General features: G+C 34.3%; 1 protein-coding gene across 2 annotated transcripts in view; it reads right to left on the bottom strand.

Moving 5' to 3' along the window:
- Positions 1 to 14,458: 14,458 nt before the first annotated feature.
- LOC136036873 (uncharacterized) overlaps positions 14,459 to 25,360 on the bottom strand; it is a 43,255-nt gene continuing 32,353 nt past the window's right edge. The window contains exons 4-6 of one of the 2 annotated variants that reach the window (XM_065719205.1): positions 23,620 to 23,682; positions 20,952 to 21,095; positions 14,459 to 15,651 (exon numbers count right to left, since the gene is read on the bottom strand). In XM_065719205.1, coding sequence (XP_065575277.1) covers positions 15,553 to 15,651; positions 20,952 to 21,095; positions 23,620 to 23,682 — 306 coding nt within the window. In that variant the 3' untranslated portion in view covers positions 14,459 to 15,552. The remainder of the gene's footprint in view (positions 15,652 to 20,951; positions 21,096 to 23,619; positions 23,683 to 25,360) is intronic. The other variant, XM_065719206.1, reaches the window with a different exon arrangement.

Below are 25,360 nucleotides of genomic sequence, written 5' to 3'. Positions count from 1 at the left end.
GGGGGGTGTATCAGTCCTCTGTGAATCACCCAACCAAACTTGTAAAAATTATAGGTCTTAAAAATCCCCTTTGAAACGGTTTCAGAATCCTCTCTTTCAACCTCTTATCTTTTATTCTGATTGAGTGAAGAAGCTATCCTATCAGTATTTTCCCGTTTCTAACTCTGTATTCTAGTATTATATGCTGCGTCCATCATTTTTTTTATTCTATTGCTATGTTCTTTAAGTTAATTCTGATATCTCTTTTTAATTTGTTTTTAGCTATATCCTCTACTATCATCTGTTTCGGCTATATATCCTTGTCGGTCAAACATCTAGGGCCAGCCGAAAAGCAAGTTGCCTCTGAGTGGGGTGGGAGGATGTCGCCAGGAATGATTAAAGGGAAAAAGGAACTCATTGGGAGGGGTAGAGGGTGAAGCTTCGAATAGATTGAGATGGAGAATGAACATGCGTAGGTTAACATGCGTAGGAACATACTCAAAACTTTTTGTATGAAAAAAGAGAAAATTGACACTCCTTATTCGAAATCAACATACAATTATAAAATAAAAAATGATAAAATATCATTACCTGTTTTTAAGAGTCACCTGCCTCAAATTTTAATTGTTAAGACTGTTCCTTTTGCAAACAAGTTTGAGACAAGGTTTTAGTTACTTTGTGCGGTCTCTGTTAGATTTTACTAATGACGCATACTGCTAAAAAGTATTTAATGAAATTTAGGTTTATCATGAGAATCTGTCCGTTTTACCACAAAAGCCAACTGGGAGGTGAAAATCTTTATTTCCTAATAATTAGGAGGGGAAATCTAAAATACTTAGCTCTTCAGTCTGTTGAAATGATTTTTCAGGATTGTGCTGTCACAACGGGGCTGAAAAGCAAAATATTTAATTCTTTTTGCCGTCAAAAATTAGTTTTCGAGTCTTGCTATAGCACTGAGGCAAAAGAAATTGATATTATTATTTTTTTGGCTTTCTGTTGTGGTTCTTTGGGTCTGCTTGTTTTTGCGAAGCGGGGTGGTTTTTACAACATTGTTATTTTTTAAGGGATTTGTATAATAGAAAATAAATATAAGAGAAATGGAAAAATTATTAATTCAAATTTTGGATTATGGTGAGCAAATGGTGGCCACTTTATTCCTATTTTTATCTAATTAAAGCTCCACATTATATGAAAAATCAACTCTGTTCATCCTAAAACATTAAAATAAAGGCCATACTCTTTATCTTTAAATAAAGGTTCGTATAAGTATATACTTAAAACTAAGTCTAGGAGGTAAAACACTCCTTCAAAGGTTGGACTAATCATTTAAAAATAATATATTTTCGAAAAATTGTTTATAAAAGAAGGCAAATAATCATATGTTTTTTTTTCTAGCTGGTATAGATGGGTCTTTGAATTTTCAGTTTAAATTAGTAGAATTGCATTGATTTTTTTCAAATATTTAAGAATAAGAAAAATGATAACAAGGGGAAATTCACACAACTTGAGTTAATCACCAAAACTGAATACGACTGCAATATTACTTGAGAGTTTTTCCCCTCTCACAAAATATAGTTATGTTTTTGTAAAGGGGTTGAATATATTTGTCCATAAAATTATCTAAACTGCTATATATACACCGCTGAGGATTTTAGTACTTATTTTGATACATGTCATCCAATCATATTTCCACGATAAGTTGTTTATAAATCAATAGTATTACAAAACAATTCTATTATTTAATGCTAAATCTAAGTCAAATTCAAAAATTCTATTTTTGTGCTGAGACATATCGAGATTTTAACATTGAATTGAATATCTGCAAATATCAAGATTAATTTTTTTTTTTTAAATCTCCACAGCTTGATACCCTGATAATTTAAATCACCAATATATACCTATCAAACACAAAAATAAAAAACACATAATTGTTTGAATATCGACTCGTACTCTTAGTTTGCAGCACTTACCTACATGCATCTTTCACAGAGTTCCTATTTTATGACGGTTTTGGTCTTTATTCGAATATTTTAAGATGAATAGAAGAGGAAATACTAACAAAGAGGTCTAAACTGACAGGTCTCTGGACTGACAGGACTGGCTATCATAAACGTTCACCGAAATATTGAGGTAGACATCAACCGTGTAATAAATAGATATGGCGGGAGTGAAAATAGAGAAATGGACTTTTTTCTTATAAAATTATGAATTCTGTAATTTAAGCAAAATATATTGAACTTTAAAAAGCGGAAAGATACGCTACGTGGTTATGAAAAGTAAAATTTTGATTACTAAATTTTTGAGATTTTGTTGAAGTTGACTTCGTCTATTAAAACGCTATTTTTAAAAAGAAACAATGATTAGTTAATCCTTTATTGCCTATACTTAAAACCCTCTTTTCAAATGTCTTATATGCATTTCTATCTCTTCGTTCTGGTTTTCTTGCTACACCCCTAAAAGAACTAGTATTTAATTTTTCTTACGAATATACAAGTTGTGTCTTTTCTCTCATTTCCCACTCTTCATTACTATCATAGTTACTAAGCAATGCCACAAAGTTAGGCGATATACTAAATGGTTTGACCTATACGAATGGTCACAAAGAGTGAATGACCCAAAAAGATCGTTCAAGACCTTTTTTTTACAATAAAAAGCTCAACTTACTCGCTATAGTGGTCAGAAGTGCAAAGGCAAAAAATTATGCAGAAAAAAAATTAAATATCATATATTTTTTATGGCACTTGGTATTAACCAAGTGACATATAGCAATCGCAAATTATGTCGGTCTGTCCCGGTTTTGCAAGTTTAAGCACTTCCAGATAAGCTAGGACGATGAAATTTATCAGGTGTATCAGGGACCAGACCAGATTAAATTAGAAACAGTCTTTTTCCTGATTCGACCATCTGGGGGAGTGAGGAACGGTTAATTCGGAAAAATTAGAAAAAATGAGGTATTTTTAACTTACGATCGGGGATTGGATCTTAATGAAATTTGACGTTTAGAAGGATATCGTGTCTTAGAGCTCTTATTTTAAATCCCGACCGGATCCGGTGACATTGGGGGGAGTTGGAGGGGGAAACCTAAAATCTTCGAAAACGCTTAGAGGAGAGGAATCGGGATGAGTTGGGGAGAGGGTCAATTCTGAAAAATTAGAAAAAATGAGGTATTTTTAAATTACGAAGGAGTGATCAGATCTTAATGAAATTTCGTATTTAGAAGGAACCCGTAACTCAGATCTCATATTTTAAATCCTGACCGGATCGAGTGTCAATGGGGGGAGCTGGGGGGTGGTGATGGAAATCTTGGAAAATGCTTGGAGTGGAGAGATCAGGATGAAAATTGGTGGGAAGAATAACCACAAGTCTAAAACAGGTGACTGACACAACCAGAGCAGATCTGCTCTCTTTGGGGGAGTTGGGGGGGGGGGGGAGTAATTTTGAAAAATTAGAAAATATGAGGCATTGGTAACTTACGAACGGGTGATCAAGATCTCAATGAAAATTGATATTTAGAAGAATCTTGTGCTTCAGAGCTCTTATGTTAAATCACGACCAGATCCAGTGACATTGAGGGGAGCTGGAGGGAGAAACTGGAAATCTTGGAAGACATAAAAATTGAGTTTTCTTTATCTTTCGAATTGGTGATCGGATCTTAGTGAAACTTGATATATAGAAAGATCTTATGTCTCAGATGCTCCATTTTCATTTCGAATCGGATCCGGGATATAGGGGGTTAGAGGGGGGAACAGAAATCTTGGAAACCGGAAATCTTGGGAAACACTTGGAGTAGATATATCGTGATGAAACTTCATGAGAAGAATAAGCACAAGTTATAGATACGTGATTGACATAATTGGAGTAGATCCACTCTCTTTGGGGGAGTTGGAAGGGGGTGGATGTTAATTTTAAAAAATTAGAAGAATTGAGGTATTTTTAACTAAAGACAGGTGACCAGATCTCAATGAAATTTATATTTAGAAGGAACTCATGTCTCAGAGGTCTTATTTTAAATCCCAACCTGATCTGGTGACATTGGGGGGAATTGGAGGGGGAAACCAGAAATCTTGAAAAACGCTTAGAGTGGAGAGGTCGGGAGGAAACTTGGAGGGTAGAATAAGCAAATGTCGTAGATACGTGATTGAAGTAACCGGCATGGATCCGCTTTCTTTGGGGGAGTTAGTAGGGGTGGGTCCAGTGCTTTGGCGAGTTTGGTGCTTCCGGATGTTCTAGGACGATGAAAATTGGTAGGTTTGTCAGGGACCTGCACAAATTTACTGGATAAAGTTGTTTTTCCAGATTCGACCATCCGGGGGGGGATGAAAGGAGAGAAAAATTAGAAAAAATGAGGTATTCTTAACTTACGAGTGGGTGATCGGATCTCAATGAATTTGGATATTTAGGAGGACCTTGTGTCTCAGGGCTCTTAGTTTAAATCCCGACCGGCATTAAGCCTCTGATTTTCCTTTTAAATCAATCTATTTATTCTTAGAATTTTGCCAAAACTCATGCCATATGAGATCTTCGCTCTTCCAACTTGGTCACGAGTGCCATATGAGTTCTTAGCTCTTGTTTTCATATAGGTTGAACAGCTTTTTATTTTTTTTACCGTTTTTTAACTTACTATTTTTTATAACTTACTTTTTATAACTTACTATTTAACTTACTAACTTAGTAAGATTTTTATAACTTATTATTTTTATACCATTTTAATTTCAACATATTTATTAGAACTTAAACCCTCACCAGATTTTAGTTTATATTTAAAACCATTTCCACTACCTAACTACGACACATAATGGTTAATTATGGGTATTTCTTTATTCGCAAGTTTATTGAAGCAACCGATTGTGTGCCCCCCCCCTAAGGAAAATCCTGGATTCACCCCTGCTACTACTACTACCACTATTACTACTACTACTACAGTTACTACTATTACTACAACTACTACCTTTACTGTAACTTCTTATAAGGCTAAGAGTATTGAGATGAAACTTTCAGAAAGCATTTGTATATACAAATTATTACAAAGGCATATGAGCAATGTCATAACAACGGCTAATTGTATAAAGTTGAAACTTCCAGGACTTGCGAAGGGGATATTCAACTAACAAAAAGGCAATATGTTTAATACTACTGCTGCCACTAGTGCTAGTGATATTACTGTTGATTCTACAAAGGTACTACTGGTACTAACTACTACTAGCAGTACTGGTACTAATCCTACTACTCTGACTGCTGACCGATTATGTCCCCCCCTAAGGAAAATCCTGGATCCATCCCTGCTACTACTACTACAGTATTCAGGGAATACTGTTCGGCGGGGTGAACTGAATCGCAATGAGCCATCTGTATGCAGGCTATCATAAGTGCGTATCAGAAATTTCTTAGGAACGGTTTGGAGTGTGAGTTTGAAACTTACAGGGCTTGTTATGAGGGAATTCGAATTAACCAAAACACAATATTTGCATCCTAATGATATTGCCTCTACTTATACAACTACATCGACCACTGCTACTAATGTTGATACTGCTATTTCTACTGCTGCTGCTAAAGCTAAGGCTACTGCTATTAATTCTACTGCTATTACTATTTCTACTGGCACTACTACTACTTCTACTAGAGCTAAGGGTATTAAGGCAAAAAATTGGAAGAATACTGAGTGAGTGTTGAACTAAATGGAAAAACACAATGCGCAAACATGTTGTCAAAAGGACATATCAACCGTGCTTCAGGAACGGTTTGTAGGAATAAGTTGAAACTTCAACATGTGTCGAGAGGAGTTCTTGAAGAAAACCGAACGTGTTATGTGCATGCTGCTACTAATGCCACTGATACTACAGCTATTACTATTATGCGAGCTAAGGGCATAAAGGTGAAGCTTTGAAGGAATATTTAGGCGGATGTTGATCTAATTCAAAATGAATTGTGAGCACTTAGATTGTCAAAAAGGTGACACAGTAACTTCTTAAAAACGGCTTACATTATCAAGTTGGGCCTTTCATGGTATGTTGTGGCGGATTTTGAACTAGCCAGAAGGCACTATTTGTACATCATTAATACTACTACTGTGATAGCTGTAACTAATGACGATAAAGGTATTAAGGTGAAACTCTTAGGGATCATTTAGGGGGAGTTTTAGTTGAGCAAAAAATCTATGTGCATGCAGGTTCTTAAAACGGCATGTAAGCAATACCATAGATAGCGCAGCGCTATTATACACAGCAATATCAGATAAACTTTTGAAGGAGCAAATGGAAATTAAAAGTTCTTTTGCCCTTTTTTTTAGTCAGAAGTGATCGGAGTAAGTCAGCCCTCTTCTCAAGTTCATTAATTTTCAAAACTTCTAAATAAAATTTTACTCCATTTTTCTTAGTATAGCGGAACGGTCCAGTGGATTGGTCCAAACTAAATGGTGCATTAAAACTAAGTAAAAATTGTTACTGGCTGGTTGCCAGTAAGACATCTCAGCAATATCCCAAGAACGACTAAGGCTATTAAACTGAAATTCTCAGGACTACTATGATTACTATTTCTGATCTTACGCTGTAACTAAATCGAAAGAGTGTAGGTGTATGCGGTTCGTCAAAGAGCATAGAAACCATTTTTTGGGAGAAGGGTATTAAGTCTTATTTTTCAGATGAAATTGAGGAGTTATAAACTAAACTAAACAACATTATTTGTGTCCAGATTTTGGAAAGGGCGTAGGCCTATGTTGCCAAAAAATTGTTGAAACATTTTCTCCAGCATAGAAATAGCAAGTCAAGCTCTGAACTCCTATAGAAAAAAAAACAAAAAGATTTAAAATATTATTCTTCTTCAATGAAAAAGACCATGGTAATAAAAACGAATATAAATTAAAGTTAAGACTTTTCCAAAAAAATAAGTTTCAAAGAAGAGTAAAGTGTTCCATTAAACCAAACAAATACAAATTCTATTAATCTTCCAGGCGTAAAACTACCACAAAATGCTACCAGCAAATAAATAAAACCCTAAACAAACATAAATTAAAATGAATAACCGATTCAAACTGAAAACATGAAAAAATTATGACACCCCCTTACTTTCCGAGCATCAGAACATAATTTGTACTTTACTGAAAAAAAAACAGATAAGCGTGAATTGATGGTTTAATATTTGTATAAAAATATCTATTTATTAAAGTCTCAAATTTTAAAAAATGAAAACATTTATATGTATTTCGTCGCCAGTAATGTGTAAACTATCTTTGTCTTCAGAAGACATAGGGGTTACAAGCCCTACTCATGTTAAAGTTTACTAGTTTTGAGTTTGATATGTTTCTTGTTTATTGACAGCACATTCATGTTATTATACGTTTCACGTTTTTTGTCAACGCGTTTATGTTTCATTACATCTGCAAAAGTTTTTGCTTAGGACAATAAGCAATAAATGGGACTGCAGAAACATACATTTTTTGCCAATCTCATTTTTGAGATTGAATACTACTACTACGACTACTAATAACTCACTGCAGCACCAAGCCGCCTGAGGCCAACACAGCTACGCACGCTCCTCCTCCAACCTAATCTATTTAAAGCCTCCCTCTTTACACCCTCCCAGGAAGTTCTCATTGCCTTTAAATCTTTATTTATGACATCCTCCCAACCCAGACAAGGACGACCTGCTTTCCGTGTAGCCTCAGACGGTTGGCTAAAAAAAAAAAATCTTCGGCAATCTGTCATCCAGGCATTTTGGTAATTTAATATTAATCATTTTAATATTTGTTATTCTAACTAATATTTTGGTTATTTTCAGGACCCAAAGTTTATGGGCAAAAAATGTCCTATTCAATGATTGACCCGAAACTTTACAGTTTCCAACGGAAGATAGTTGCTATCCAAAACAGATTGAGGACTAAAGTACAGCCCCCTGCATCAGATATGCTCGCAATGGTAGGTTTTTTATTTATATTATTGTAGCTCTCTATATCAAAATACATTAATTTATTTCAAATTATATTTTTCTTCATTTCTTCTCTTATTAGTAGTTAAAAAAAAAAAAAAAAAAAAAAACATCCATTATCCGATTGTCTGGCTATATACCAGTAGAATATTTCTTATTAAACTATTGTTTCTATCCACGAAATAGTTTTTGCTTCAGTTTTCAACGACTCATTATCGACAAAGTTGTAAGTAATTTTTTTGTGAGTGTTGGTATTATTTATTGTCTAACAGTTCGTGGTAACGAACTGTAGTAGGGAACGACCCGGCTTAATAGTAACCAAAACTTAAAAAAATTGAATTTTTATACCAATAGCTACATCAAAAACAATTGCATATTAATGATGATTTGAAATATATAACTTTCATCAAGTTTAGTCTTAACCATCAAAAGTGAAGAGCCTAAGAAAATTAGCCTAATTTTAGAAAACAGGGGGAAACAACCCCTAAAAGTCAAAAAATCTGAACAAAAATCGCACCATCAGATTCAGTGTATCAGGGAACCCTTTTGAAAAGTTTTCAAGCTCTTATCTACAAAAACGTGGAATTTTGTATTTTTTGCCAGAAGGCAGATCACGGATGCGTGTTTATTTGTTTGTTTTTTTTCCCAGGGGTGATCGTAACGACCCAGTGGTCCTGGAATCTTGCAAGAGGGCTCATTCTAACGGAAATTAAAAGTTCTAGTGCCCTTTTAAGTGACCAAAAAAATTGGAGGGCACCTAGGCCCCCTCCCACGCTAATTATTTTCCCAAAGTCACCGGATCAAAATTCTGAGATAGCCAGTCTATTCACCGTAGTCGAAAAACCTTATAACAATATCTTTGGGGACGACTTACTCCCCCACAGTCCCCATAGGATGGGCTGCAAGTTACAAACTTTGACCAGGGCTTACATATAGTAATGATTATTTGGAAATATAAGACGTTTTCACGGGGATTTTTAGGTTGAAGGGGGTTTTGAGAAGAGGGGGATATGTTGGGGAGATTTCCTTGGAGGAATTTGTCATGGGGGAAGAAAATTTTCATGAAGGGAGGGCAGGATGTCTTAGCATTATTTAAAAAAAGGAAAACATAAATATGAAAAAAAAATTTTCAACTGAAAGTAAGGAAAAGCATTAAAACTTAAAACAAACAGAAATTATTACGCATAGGATTGGCTCACCTCCTCATCAAAAATTTTTACCGTTTTAAAAGTAGAGTTAAGAGAAAGAGTCTAACTTTAGCATAAAGAGCGGGGCGTTGATGAGGAAGCAGCCTCTTTTATATACGAATTAATTTCTGTTCGTTTTAAGTTTTAATGCCACTCCTTACTTTCCGTTTAAAAAAACTTGTTTTTTTATTTAATTATTATTAAGGGTCCATGGACCAGTTTGCTTACCCTGAAAGTTTCACGCCGTGCTGTTTGGAGAAAAATAATATCTGGCCTATTTTAGCGTTTGACGAATCGACACAACCAGCTTTCTTCAAAATGTTTTTTCCTCTTAGAAAGCATACATGCCCAGCAAGTTGCTATTCGATTAGATTAGGGATAAACCGATATTCGCCATATTTCAAGAGTCCCGAATCAAGAGAATACTTTTTCAAATAGCTATTGTCTTCACTTTTAGGCAATGTTTTAGGTGTATTTAAGGTTCCTTGTGTTTATCTACATGCTCTTTAAGTTTAAACTAACCTGATAAAAATTGTTTACCTAGTTTCAGCTGTCATGTCACAATTTTTTTCGAAATTTCTGGTTTTACTTCAGATCCATCTGGCCTAATCCTGAATGCATGTCGTGTAGTTACAGACCTATCGGAGATGAACATAAGTTTGAGCTAATTTTGAAGTGTCGCAAACCAATGTAGCTAAACTTAGTTTGAAATTGGATTTATGCATAGGAGTCTACTTGGCCAAGAAACTAATGAGCGTAATTTTAAAGATGATTGGTGCTGATAATTTAAAAATTTTCAAGAAAAAGAGTTGGTTATTTTTTTTTGACGAACAAACAGGAGATAAAATATTATTTTGCACCCTTATCCCTCTCCCCAAGTAATATATATTGAGCTGCCTTACCCTCCCAAAATACCTTCTGAAAGTTTCAACTTGATCCTCTTATTCATTGCAGAAAATTGCAGAAAATGAAATTTGTATATTAATTCTTTTTTTGGCTAAATGGCTTTCTCTTAGTTTTGATCAGACGATTTTGAGAAATAAGGGGTGGAGAAGGAGGCCTAGTTGCCCTCCAATTTTTTGGTCAAACAGTTCGTGGTAACGAACTGTAGTAAGGAGCGACCCGGCTCAATAGTAACCAAAACTCTAAAAAATGGAATTTTGATATCGATAGCTACATCAAGAGAATTGCATTTTAATGCTGATTTTAAATATATAAGTTTCATCAAGTTTAGTCTAACCCATCAAAAGTTACGAGCCTGAGAAAATTTACCTTATTTAGGAAAATAGGGGAAAACACTCCCTAAAAGTTGTAGGATCTTAACGAAAATGACACCATCAGATTCAGCGTATCAGAGAACCTTACTGTAGAAGTTTCAAGCTCTTATCTACAAAAATGTGGAATTTTGTATTTTTTGCCAGAAGACAAATCACGGATGCGTGTTTATTTGTTTGTTTTTTTTTTGTTTTTTTTTTTCCCAGGGGTCATCGTATCGACCAAGTGGTCCTAGAATGTCGCAAGAGGGCTCATTCTAACGGAAATGAAAAGTTCTAGTGCCCTTTTTAAGTGACCAAAAAAATTGGAGGGCATCTAGGCCCCCTCCCACGCTCATTTTTTTCCGAAAGTCAACGGATCAAAATTCTGAGATAGCCATTTTGTTCAGCATAGTCAAAAACCATAACAACTATGTCTTTGAGAATGACTTACTCCCCCACAATCCCTGGGGGAGGGGCTGCAAGTTACAAACTTTGACCATTGTTTACATATAATAATGGTTATTGGGAAGTGTAAAGATGTTTTCAGGGGGATTTTATTTTGTTTGGGGTTGGGGCTGAGGAGAGGGGGCTATGTTGGAGGATCTTCCCTTGGAGGAATCTGTCATGGGGGAAGAAAAATTCAATGAAAAGGGCGCAGGATTTTCTAGCATTACTATAAGAAAACAATGAAAAATAAACATGAAAACATTTTTTCAAATGAAAGGAAGAAGTAGCATTGAAACTTAAAACGAACAGAGATTATTACGCATATGAGGGGTTCTAAAAATACTTTAGCATAAAGAGCGAGGTATTTAGGAGGAGATAAATACCTTGCTCTTTAGGCAAAAGTATTTTTAGTAATTTCAACTATTGATTCTACGGCCTTTTTGATTCAGGGGTCATTCTTAAAGAATTGGGACAAAACTTACGATTTAGTGTAAAGAGCGAGGTATTAACGAGGGTACAAACCCCCTCGTATACATAATAAAAACATAAGGTTATGAAAGTTTGTTACGTAAGTTAATTCTAAAGTTACGTATATTTTTTACTAATAAAAACGTTCGTTAAAAATTAAAAGTTCTAGTTGCCTTTTTAAGTAACCGAAAAATTGGAGGGCAACTAAGCCTCCTTCTCCACGCCTTATTTCTCCAAATCGTCTGATCAAAACTAAGAGAAAACCATTTAGCCAAAAAAAGAATTAATATACAAATTTCATTTTAATAATTTATGTGCGGAGAGCCAAAACCAAACATGCATTAATTCAAAAACGTTCAGAAATTAAATAAAAAAAACTAATTTTTTTAGCTGAAAGTAAGGAGCGACATTAAAACTTAGAACGAACAGAAATTACTCCGTATATGAAATGGGTTGTCCCCTCCGCAATCCCTCGCTCTTTACGCTAAAGTTTGACTCTTTGCCACAATTCTACTTTTTAAAAAAATTAAAAGCTTTAGCGTAAAGAGCGAGGGATTGCGGAGGGGACAACCCATTTCATATACGGAGTAATTTCTGTTCGTTTTAAGTTTTAATATCGCTCCTTACTTTCAGTTAAAAAAACTAGTTTTTTTTATTTAATTACTTAAAAAGGCAACTATAACTTTTAATTTTTAACGAACGTTTTTATTAGTAAAAAATATACGTAACTTAAGAATTAACTTACGTAACAAACTTTCATAACCTTATATTTTTATTATGAATACGAGGGGTTTTGTACCCTCGTTAATACCTCGCTCTTTACACTAAATCGTAAGTTTTGTCCCAATTCTTTAAGAATGACCCCTGAATCAAAAAGGCCGTAGAATAAATAGTTGAAATTACTAAAAATACTTTAGCATAAAGAGTAAGGTATTTATCTCCTCCTAAATACCTCGCTCTTTATGCTAAAGTATTTTTAGAACCCCTCATATGCGTAATAATTTCTGTTCGTTTTAAGTTTCAATGCTACTTCTTCCTTTCATTTGAAAAAACGTTTTCATGTTTATTTTTCATTGTTTTCTTATAGTAATGCTAGAGAATCCTGCGCCCTTGTCATTGAATTTTTCCACCCCATAACAGATTCCTCCAAGGAAAGATCCTCCAACATAGCCCCCTCTCCTCTGACCCACCCCCAAACAAAATAAAATCCCCCTGAAAACGTCTGTACACTTCCCAATAACCATTACTCTATGTAAACACTGATCAAAGTTTGTAACTTGCAGCCCCTCCCCCAGGGATTGTGGGGGAGTAAGTGATCCCCAAAGATATAGTTATTATGGTTTCTGACTATACTAAACAAAATGGCTATCTCAAAATTTTGATCCGTTGACTTGGGAAAAAAATGAGCGTGGGAGGGGGCCTAGATGCCCTCAAATTTTTTTGGTCACTTGAAAAGGGCACTAGAACTTTTCTTTTCCGTTAGAATGAGCTCTCTTGTGACATTCTAGGACCACTTGGTCGATACGATGACCCCTGGAAAAAAAAACAAAAAACAAATAAACACGCACCCGTGATTTGTCTTCTGGCAAAAAATACAAAATTCCACATTTTTGTAGATAGGAACTTGAAACTTCTACAGTAGGGTTATCTTATACGCTGAATGTGATGGTGTCATTTTCGTTAAGATCCTACGACTTTTAGGGGGTGTTCCCCCCTATTTTCCTAAATAAGGCACATTTTTTCAGGCTCGTAACTTTTGATGGGTAAGACTAAACTTGATGAAACTTATATATTTAAAATCAGCATTAAAATGCGATTCTTTTGATGTAGCTATTGATACAAAAACAGTAACTTACTACAGTTCGTTACTACGAACTGTTTGATTTCCGAATTAACCGGCCCCCCACTCCCCCCCCCCCAGATGGTCAAATCGGGAAAATGATTCTATTTCTAATTTAATCTGGTCTGATTCCTGATACGTCTGCCAAATTTCATCGTCCTAGCTTACCTGGAAGTGCCTAAAGTAGCAAAATCGGGACAGACAGACCGACAGAATTTACGATCGCTATATGTCACTTGGTTAATACCAAGTGCCATAAAAATGAACTGTTACACTCGCACGTCTTTTATCGACAGAAAATACCTTTTTCTCCGTTTCTAGAAAGAAACGGCCACTCTTTATTTGGATGATGAGACAATTCGACAATAAGTGCAAACTTCGAGGGCCTTAGGGGACAGAACCCTGAATTGCTGCTTTTGGGAGATCAGGAAACTAAGGCATATCAACTTGCAATCTAAGCTAGTTTTTCAGAGCAGGCTAGCCCAGAAAAAAAATCCGTATATTATCCGTCAACAAATTATCTTTTGAAAAAAAAAATGTTTAATTCTAATATAACATAAATGATAAAAATATTAAATCTATATACATAAAATGTAGTGTCCGTCTGCCCGTTACACTATCTTTATCGTTACACTGTCTGTCTGTTACTAAGTATGACGTTAATATATAAAAAAACTAACTAAAAAAGACTTAAAAGAATTAAAAACTATCTTTTATAAATAAAAGAAAAAATAAAAAAATTAAAAGAAAACCAAAAAAAGAAAAAAAAAGTAAAAAACTAGGGAAAAAATTTAAAACTAAAAATAAAAATAAGACAACTGAAAAAGGAAACAACGAAACTAAAAAAAAACTAAAAATAAGGACACTAAAAAAAAAAAAAAAAAAAAAAGGAAAAACTAGAAAGAAAAAAATAAAAAAAGAAAACGAAAAAAAGACAAAGACAAAGACTAAAGAAAAAAAGAAGAAAGAGACTAAAGAGAAAAAAAGAAAAAACTAAAAAATGTAAAAATAGGTAAAAGCTAAAAAGAAAAAAAAGAAAAAAGAAAAAACCAAAAAAAGAAAAAAAAAGAAAAAAAGAAAAAATTAAGAAACCTAAATTAGGTAAAAGCTTAAAAAACTGGACCAAACACTGTCTGCGGTGAGAACACAAGGGACAATGAGAATCCATATATAGAAGCCTGCCCCGTGTCATCCTGGGGCCCGGTGCTAAGCTTCCGGGACCACGCATTGCCTGCGGTTAGAACACAGGGGGCATTGAGAATCCATGTATAGAAGCCTGCCACGTGTCTTAATGGGGCCTGGTGGCGAAGCCGCCTGGACCATGCTAGTATAAAATAATATCGTATATATAAAATATAATATAATGTAAATATAATATAATATCATATAATAAATATTTATAAAATAATATAATATAACTATTATAAAGCAAACCAAACTTTAAAAACTCTACAAAACTTTACACACCAAACAAACATATTTCTTTCACAACAAAATTTCTCTTTCTTTCTATTTTATGACTCTAGCTTAGCTAAGAGGTCATTTTCTTTAAAAAAATAGAGAATCAAAGTTAGTGTTTATGAAAGACTTGATAATCTCTTTGACAAGTATAAAAATTATACTTCAAGCCGCAAGCTTATAGAAGAGGATCCTTACTATCAATCGTGCACCAATACAACAATAGCTCTGGTTTTAAGGAAATTTAATGTTTCTGAAAATTTTGATTTTGATGAAGTGCTGAGTTATATGATAAGACAAACCAGGACAGTTATATATATTTGCCTGGGTTATTGTTCCAATTGGGATCAGCTTAAATTGGTAAGACATCTTGACCTTGTACTTTTATTAAATATTGGGTTTCATGGGTAAGATTTCCTAATACAAATTTGAAAGTTGCTTCGTTTGCCGGATTTACATCTCTGGATGAGAAAAGAAAGTTGATTTGAGTGAACAGTCTGTGCGACTCTTTCATAGATCAGAGTTAGAAAATTTATTTAACCAGCCAGAAACATTTTACTTAATGCAATTAAGTTTTGCTATTCATTCACTAAAGAAAAATATATTGTTGACATTCTTATTACGCAAGTAATTAAAGGAGTCTCTTTTTTTACCTTTTTGGAATTCTCTAGGGAAATGTTATTCTAAAATTTCATTATAGACGCCAAAATTTAAATAGTCGCTTGGTTGTTTTGCCTGACTGAACTTACTTTGCTTCGCTTGTTTTTGTTTTATTAAGTTGAAAAAAAATATTCATCTACAATAACTAAAGTATAAAAATTACAGTCCCTTAGGCCTTTCACGTCACAACACTAACACCAACACTTCTGCTACAACACATAAACCCAGCTTTGTAATGAAGGAAAGACAATAAACAAGAATTGGCTTTCTGGGTTATCAGTTTGCTATTTAATCTTAATTAGTTCTGGTGGAAGACAAGATGAACTATCAGAAATTACTATAATTCTTTGTCTTCAATTTCTACTTTGGTTCCACCAGATTCTGGAAGTAGGACCTTATCACCGACTTTAACCGTCACTGGTATATCTTGACTTTGCTGGAAAAAAAACAACAACTAATAAATACTCGAATCCTACATTTATGGAGGCAGTGTCTAAAAAAAAGTACACAATAGATTAATGAATACAAGGGATATTTCAATGGAACTTGACAAAAGCAGAAAGATAGATTCACGACACCTGATTTACTTCATTATTTTTTACATTTGAAAGTAGGGGGTACTGAGCTAGGGAAGAGAGGTGAAGACTAAGAAGGGGGAATCGGGTTCTTTTCGCCAATTGTTATGTCACAGACGGTATCTATGTATTTTCAAACAGTTCGTGGTAACGAACTGTAGTAAGGAGCGACCCGGCTCAATAGTAACTAAAACTCTAAAATATGATACCAATACCTACATCAAAAGAATCACATTTTAATGCTGATTTTAAATATATAAGTTTCATCAAGTTTAGTCTTACCCATCAAAAGTTACGAGCCTGAGAAAATTTGCGTTATTTTAGAAAATAGGGGGAAACGCCCCCTAGAAGTCATAGAATCTTAACGAAAATCACACCATCAGATTCAGCGTATCAGATAACCCTACTGTAGAAGTTTCAAGCTCCTATCTACAAAAATGTGGAATTTTGTATTTTTTGCCAGAAGGCAGATCACGGATGCGTGTTTATTTGTTTTTTTGTTGTTTTTTTTCTTTTTCTCAGGGGTGATCGTATCGACCCAGTTGTCCTAGAATGTTGCACGAGGGCTCATTCTAACGGAAGTGAAAAGTTCTAGTGCCCTTTTTAAGTGACCAAAAAATTGGAGGGCAACTAGGCCCCCTCCCACGCTAATTATTTTACCAAAGTCAACGGATCAAAATTCTGAGATAGCCATTTTATTCAGCGTAGTCAAAAAACCTTATAACTATGTCTTTGGGGACGACTTACTCCCCCACAGTCCCCATGGGAGGGGCAACAAGTTACAAACTTTGACCAATGCTTACATATAGTAATGGTTATTGGGAAGTGTACAGGCGTTTTCAGGAGGATTTTTTTGGTTGGGGAAGGGGTTGAGAAGAGGGGGATACGCTGGGGGAACTTTCCATCGATAGTTTGTCATGGGGGAAGAAAATCTCCATGAAGGGAGCGCAGGATTTACTAGCATTATTTAAAAACACAATGAAAAAATAAATATGAAAAAGTTCTTTCAGCTGGAAGTAAGGAACAACATTAAAACTTAAAAGAAACAGAAATTATTACCCATTTGAGGGCCTCACCTCCTCCTAATACCTCGCTCTTTACGTTAAAGTATTTTTAGTAATTTCAACTATTTATTCTACGGCTTTTGTGATTCTGGGGTCATTCTTAATGAATTGGGACAAAATTTAAGCTTTAGTGTAAAGAGCGAGGATCTGACAAGGGGGCGAACCCCCTCATATATGTAATAAAAATATGAGAATACAAAAGTTCTTTACGTAAGCTAATTTATAAGTTACGTAAATCTTTTACTAATAAAAATATTCGTACAAAATTAAAAGTTCCAGTTGCCTTTTTAATTAACCAAAAAATCGGAGGGCAACTAGGCTTCCTCCCCCGCTCTTTTTTTCTCAAAATAATTCGATCAAAATTATGAGAAAGCCATTTAGCCAAAAAAAAAAAAATGCAAATTTTGTTTTAATTATTCCTCTGCGGAGAGCCAAAATCAAAACATGCATTGATTCAAAAACGTTCAGAAATTAAATAAAAAAAACAAGTTTTTTTAACTGAAAGTAAGGAGCGACATTAAAACTTAAAACGAACAGAAATTACTTCGTATATGAAAGAGGCTGCTTCCTCATCAACGCCCCGCTCTTTACGCTAAAGTTTTTTACTGTTTTAAAAAGAAGAATTGAGACAGAGTCAAACTTTAGCGTAAAGAGCGGGGCGTTGATGAGGAAGCAGCCTCTTTCATATACGAAGTAATTTCTGTTCATTTTAAGTTTTAATGTCGCTCCTTACTTTCAGTTAAAAAAACTTGTTTTTTTTATTTAATGTATACAAAAAGCCTGTGTTTATCTGACAATTATCTATCCATATAGACTTCAAAGCTAAACAGTTAAAGCTAAAAACATTAACTTCCTACAGGATAAGCAACAAGTTTTCCACAATAGAAATAATATCACTTTTTTGTGCTTAAGCCAGTGAATTACAAAATATCTGCTAAAAACTCATGTTACTTTTGAATACACAATAAAAATGATATAAGTAATCAGTTAATAGAATTGGACGTAAAAGTAGAAATTTTCACGGAAATGACATTAGAAACTCTGCGAAGTCATTTCATAGCGACAGCATATTTGAGAAAGACATTGAATTTATTAATAGCTGAAGCGACAAAAGAAGAATAATTGCAAATATCAGGCAATTTGATCAGCCTTGTAATACAGGCACGTACACAGGCACTTTTTTCAAGGGGGGAGGGCCCAAAACCTTCGAAACAGCAGATATAAAGTAGTACTTTTTTTTATTTAGTAACTAAATAAATGCAAAAAGCACGTCTATCGGAAAATGCAGATTAACTTTAATCTGTAGTATTGTAGCGGATGGGAGGGAGAAGACTGAAGCCTCAAAAGTACGTTTTAGGCTCAGGTTATGTTCATAGCGATTTAGAACCAGTGATTAATCTATTATATCCCACTGAAAGGGAAATTTTAGGGTAACAGTGCAATATCGGAGCTGTGGGGGGGGGGTAGTTCTTCTATTGTAAAAACGTCAATTTTAATGAAAAATGATAGTTCCCAAAATTTATCCATTAAATGCTATACTTTATCCTGAAAAGGGGGAATAAACGCCCTAATATCCAGGATAATTCTATTTTTCTGTGGAAAGCAAACTCTCTTTACGAAAAAAAAATAACAGTACAATCGCTAATTACTTCAAAGAGGATAAAAAATTAGACAGAAAATGCGTTAATAATTGCACTGTGACTTGACCAGATAATTACATGCTGTAAAATCCCATAAAAAGGCTTCACACATTAATGTAGATTCTTTATAAATGTCCTACTTTGGCCAAAAATCCCAAGAAACCCTGAGGAAATTAAACCTTTCAAAAATTTCGAGGGGGGTGGGCGAAGGAACCCCCCCCCCCTGCGTTCGTGCCAGATGTAATAACTGTTAACAAATCCAAAGTTGATCAAAATTACAGCGGAGTACATGATACTTTTTAATGAATGTACAGCAATACTAACTAAAACCATCTATGGGTGCACTTTCACCAAAATAGTTGCTTAAGAGGCAAAAGATTTATGAATTAAAATCAACTCAGTGGAATCGATCAAAACCTTAAGAGCCATGGCTAATTATTCTAAAGCAAAGGCAGATCAAACAAACACGAGGCTCAGTTGTGTCTCCAACTTTGTATAACAATAGCGTTCTGCCGGCACAAGCCCAGGTAGCTACATCTTGTGTTTCAAAAGGTATCGATGTTTCGTTGATGGCGTATGCTGACGACCTACTTAATTTGAACAGGTCTGCCGATCGACTATCGAAGAATTTTGATGTTTTGAGTATGGAATATAATAAAATAGGCTTATCATTTAATGTGTCTAAAACGGCCGTACTGTTCTTCAACGCGGGGTTTTATGAGAAAGAAATTCCTTTAGGTGATTCAGCTGTTAAGCCATGTGAGAGCATTGCCTACCTTGGTTTACCAATCGGTCGAAGCCTCTACTCGACAGGAACGATGCTTTTACGACACGTAGAGGCAAAAATCCGGATTGCTTATGGATCAATCATTGGTAACAGACATCGATTCTGCCGTAGATTTCTTGCGTCGCTGTATAATGCCATTGCCCTCCCACATGTACTGTATATAGCACCTTTTTGGAATTATTTGTCTCGCCCAATGTACAAAAGTAAGAGTTCTGTTTTTCTAATTTGCAAAGTTCATTCTGAGACTTCCTCCATGGACGAAGAACTCGTATATCATGCGTAATTACGGAGTGTCCGATCCAACAGTTTGCATTAACCGGGTCGTAGATAATTTCCTGGAAAAGACTAAGGGATGGACGAACCCGTGGCTAGCTATCATGTATCGGTAGTTTTGTTAGTGTAAATAGTGTATGTTTACTTATGGTTATGTTCGTAGTTTGATTTTCTTTTCTTTTTCCATTCGTACTCCGATGTAATTCCAGTGAATTTTTGGGTAATAAAAGTACTTACAAAGTAGAAACAATACTGAAAATCTTTTCAAGACAGTGGAAATTAAATCTGTAGATATTTCGTCTCTCTGTCCAATAGTCGTCTTCAACACAATACAAGAAAGAATATATATATATATATATATATATATATATATATATATATATATATATATATATATATATATATATATATATATATATATATATATATATATATATATATATATATATATATATATATATATACAAATCAGCTTTAATGGTTTGCGACATCGGATCTTCCTTTTTTCTTAGAAAAATATAATTCCAAAAAGTCTGAACCTATAAAAATTCTAACTTGTTTTTTACCCAGTAATATTGCCTCATATTTTTACAATACTGAAAAACTGAGTTCAATGGTTCAGTTACCTAAAGATACAGCTACCCGGAGGTGAAGCTACACGGGGGTTCAAATAAATGGGTTTGAGTTGAACGAGGGTTTAGTTACACAAGGGTTCAGAAGCACGCGGGTTCGATTATAAAAGGGTTCAGTTGCACAATGGCTCAGATAAACGTTGGTTTAGCTACAGGGATTTAATGACTTGTGGTTTAATTAAACACACACCATAGCCTATTGTCCATCGCAAGGCAGAACTAAGGCAGATAGGCATTGACTAAGTGTAAGACTTTCCATGAAAGATTTCACCAGAAAATCTTCCAAGAAAATTAGCCTATTTCTATGATGAATTCATTATATAATTTTCATTAATATTCCATTTCTGTAAAGTTTCACAGCTTTACTCACTTCTAATGTTTTCAGCAATAAATCATACCATTGATATTCTCCATTTTATTAGTTCTCTTATCTACCTATTCATGCAAGCGAAAATTCATCTTTTTCACCTACAACAAATCAAAAGAATTGCATATTTTTATCTGGATTGCTAAAAAACAGTTTTTATTAATAATGATTGAAAATTATTCCTGAAAAGAAAAAAAGTTATATTTTTTTTTTCTCTTTTTTTTCTTTTATGATCTGACTAACAAAAATAAAAGTAAATTATAACACTTTTTTCAGTGTTTTACATAAAAACTTTTTTTACTATTTTTAAGTCATAAGTAAATTTATGATGATTCTTCATTTAAACAGAGAAGTTCAAGCTACTTGAGGTTCAAACGACTAACGAAATGTACACTTACGTTGTTTCTTGCTCCTGGGCCAACTGCTACAACAGTGGCTTGTAGAACCTTTTGTTGTGCCTTCTCAGGAATCTCAATACCACTCCTAGCTTTTTCAACCAAAACACGGTCAAGGAGGGGAAAAAGATTCTTCAACGCTCCAGACTGAATAAAAATGTCATCATAAGTAGCAAAACAAAGCTAAACCGTAACTACTATACTGCCAGTGGATTAGGAAAACCTTGAATTTATAATTTTTCTTAAAAATAAACCTCTCATTGTATTGGTTCGAGAACACAAGAACTGCCATCATAAATCTAAAGTTTTTTGCTCTTAAATGCCACAGGGCACATTTATAAAAGTACTACTAAAGAATACAGACCAGCAACCCTTTGTCGATGACCATGATAAGGTAATTCTATATAGTTCCTATTATATTCCTATTATAATCATTGAATTGTAACGCGATATATAAAACATTTATTCATTCATGTATCTTGTATGTTTCATTCAGCTTGAAATTTGTTTATTCTTCTTGTTAACTTCTTAACAGAAAGCGGGTTTAATCCCGCTTTCTGGGGCTATAATGAAAGAAAGGCTATAACGGATGAAGGATGACAGATTACCGAAGATTGTCCTTTTTCGCCAACCGTCTGGGGCTACACGGAAAGCAGGTCGTCCTTGTCTGGGTTGGGAGGATGTCATAAATAAAGATTTAAAGGCAATGGAAACTTCCTGGGAGGGTGTAAAGAGGGAGGCTTTAAATAGATTAGGTTGGAGGAGGAGCGCGCGTAGCTGTGTTGGCCTCAGGCGGCTTGGTGCTGCAGTGAGATATTAGTAGTAGTAATAATAGTAGTAGTAACTTCTTGATTATAACTAGATTTTAGACACCTTGGTATTTTTCCAATGCAGATGAGGCCTTTGCTGTCTATCAGCCATTTATGAGTGCTGTGTGTTATTATTATATGATAATTATAACACCAACAAGTGCTCATCCATGGAACAACAGTCACTGGATAAACGAATTTTTGCTAATTATGGTAATGTACAGTGATCTGGGTTTTCAAAAATCTATATAAATCATCTTTCTTCTAACGTCTTGGTAGTAAATACGATAATTTGGAGTTAATAGCAGAAACGCTTCCATCTTCTGCCCCTGGAACTACAAATTACGATAATTTATAATAATTGATAAAACATTTGTGATTATTTGATAGCACTTACTAGGTATTTAAATGTGAATCTGACTAAATGAAGTAAGCCCCAGAAGATTAAGTTTAGAGTATTGTTTTTACAAGTGTCCTTTGAGTGAATAAACAGGATTTACTAAATATGTTTCTACAGCCAAGAATTTCCAGGGCAAATACTTTTATTTACAAAGATGGCATATTTGTATAGACCTATGTGGACTAGGACTAGACTTGAATGCTAGAGTATGTGTTAAAGAAAATCTATCTTTCTACTGTCAAACAATTCGTGGTAACCAACTGTGTGTACGGAGCAATGTGGCACAATACTAACCGAAACCCTAAAAGACAAATTTTTGGAGATATCAGTAGACATATCAAAAGAATTGGCTTATGATGATTACAAATATGTAAGATTCATTAAGTTTAGTGTCACCCATTATAAGCTATAAGCATGGGTGCGCGTTCATTTATTTGAGAATATCAGAAAAGGTCTCATTTGAACACAATTAAAGTTATAGTACCCTTTTAAGCGACCAAAAAGATTGGAGGGTAACTAGCCTCCCTTTCATTAACACACTTATTACTTTCACATAGTTGAAAGGCCCAATAATTAGGGAAAGTACAGCTAAAGACTTTGGCATTCAATTCACAATGGGTGAAAATCAACAGCCTGGATCATCAAATTAGACAAGACATAAAAAAACAAAACTTACAATTATAAAAAATGATAGTTTGTTGGAAGTAAAAGAATTTTGTGTTCTACCACCAATTAACAAATTTACAACCCAGACCATCATGTAAGACTAGACCAATAAGGGCAGCTAATGCAAAGGGCATTTGTAAATTGTTTAAAGTAAAGAAAATCCAAAAATGAGAGAAAGGAAATTTAAAGAAAAATTGGATTAAAAGATAAGGAACAGCGAGAATCAAATTCTAGCAAAATTGAAAACAATAGCGATGAGGATTCAAAATGATGATTCTTTGGAAACCAACTGAACTATCAAATGTGATAAAACCAAGAAATATTTCAAATAAACTGTTAGAAAAAAAATCTAAGCCTAAATATTTAGTCACCTCTTTAATAAAGTGAATTCATTTGGAAATTTCAAAGGAAAAAGGAAACTGGAAAGGAAAAGGATTGCAACAACTTTAAACATAACTGTAAGAAAATGGGTATTCAATTCTAATCAAAAACGTAATATCTCTATTTACAATATGGATTTTTATTTTACTATAAGGCATTTCAGACGACCTTGCTCATCTAATAAGTCCCTCATTTTATCCCATAACAGACACATACTGGATAGCTGTTTGCAGGATGTCCAGGATGGCTGAAGGTTTTCCAAACACTGGGCGACCGAGGAAATAGATCTTTAAAACTTATCTACCCTTCCCCCTTCCTGTTTGTACATAAACCCGCAGGTACACAGATAATTCACAGGGGAGGGAGACACAAATAAAATTCGCGACATATATGTGACTTAAAAGGAAAGCTTTACCTGAGACTGATCCGGCTTTCTGCAAAATTCAGGATTCGTTTTCAACAATATCTCCATTGCCTCCTTAAAAAAAGTTTGAAAATTTATCACTTTTCTTACTTCCTTTAATAAGAAATTGTCAGAATCTTACGGAAGAAGTATCAGTGAACGTCCATTAAACCGACAGGCTGGACTCTTTTTTTTTCAATAAGTGAAAATTGTGATCCAGTGTTGAGAAGGTATATGGGCTGGTAGCCCTACTCATGTTAAGTTTTGCTTGTTTAGAGTATGACTCGTCTATTTATTGTAATTTCTGTTCGTTCTAACTCTGATCTATGAAAGAGTCGCACAGACTGTTCACTCAAATCCACTTTTTTGTTTCATCCAGAGATGTAAATCCGGCAAACGAAGCAACTTTCAAATTTGTATTAGGAAGTCTTACCCATGAAACCCAACATTTAATAAAAGTACAAGGTCAAGATGTCTCACCGTTTTAATCTGATCCCAATGTGAACAATAACCCAGGCAATAATAAATCAATGTCCTGGTATGTCCTATCATATAACTCAGCTCTGCATCAAAATCAAAATTTTCATAAACCATAAATATCCTTAAAACCAGAGTAGAAATTGAAGACAAAGAATTATAGTAATTTCTGATAGTTCATCTTGTCTTCCACCAGAACTAATTAAGATTAAATAGCAAACTGATAATTCTCGTTTATTGTCTTTCTTTCATTACAAAGCTGGGTTTATGTGTTGTAGCAGAAGTGTTGGTGTTAGTGTTGTGACGTGAAAGGCCTAAGGGACTGTAATTTTTATACTTTAGTTATTGTAGATGAATATTTTTGTTTAACTTAATAAAACAAAAACAAGCGAAGCAAAGTAAGTTCAGTCAGGCAAAACAACCAAGCGACTATTTAAATTTTGGCGTCTATAATGAAATTTTAGAATAACATTTCCCTAGAGAATTCCAAAAAGGTAAAAAAAGAGACTCCTTTAATTACTTGCGTAATAAGAATGTCAACAATATATTTTTCTTTAGTGAATGAATAGCAAAACTTAATTGCATTAAGTAAAATGTTTCTGGCTGGTTAAATAAATTTTCTAACTCTGATCTATGAAAGAGTCGCACAGACTGTTCACTCAAATCAACTTTCTTTTCTCATCCAGAGATGTAAATCCGGCAAACGAAGCAACTTTCAAATTTGTATTAGGAAATCTTACCCATGAAACCCAATATTTAATAAAAGTACAAGGTCAAGATGTCTTACCAATTTAAGCTGATCCCAATTGGAACAATAACCCAGGCAAATATATATAACTGTCCTGGTTTGTCTTATCATATAACTCAGCACTTCATCAACATCAAAATTTTCAGGAACCATAAATATCCTTAAAACCAGAGCTATTGTTGTATTGGTGCACGATTGATAGTAAGGATCCTCTTCTATAAGCTTAGTGCTTGAAGTATAATTTTTATACTTGTCAAAGAGATCATCAAGTCTTTCATAAACACTAACTTTGATTATCTATTTTTTTAAAGAAAATGACCTCTTTGCTAAGCTAGAGTCATAAAATAGAAAGAAAGAGAAATTTTGTTGTGAAAGAAATATGTTTGTCAAGTCTATCTAGAACACTATCTTTGATTCTCTCATCTTTTTCCAATGTAATGTCCGGACTAGAGAGAGAAAGAGAGATTTTGCATCATGCCATATGCAATTAATTGGCTATTGTTTTTAGTGAAAATTTTGCGTGTTTAT

The sequence above is a fragment of the Artemia franciscana genome, chromosome 16 (genome assembly GCF_032884065.1).
Source record: "Artemia franciscana chromosome 16, ASM3288406v1, whole genome shotgun sequence".
NCBI lineage: Eukaryota > Metazoa > Arthropoda > Branchiopoda > Anostraca > Artemiidae > Artemia > Artemia franciscana.
This window is presented reverse-complemented; position numbering and strand designations above follow the sequence as displayed.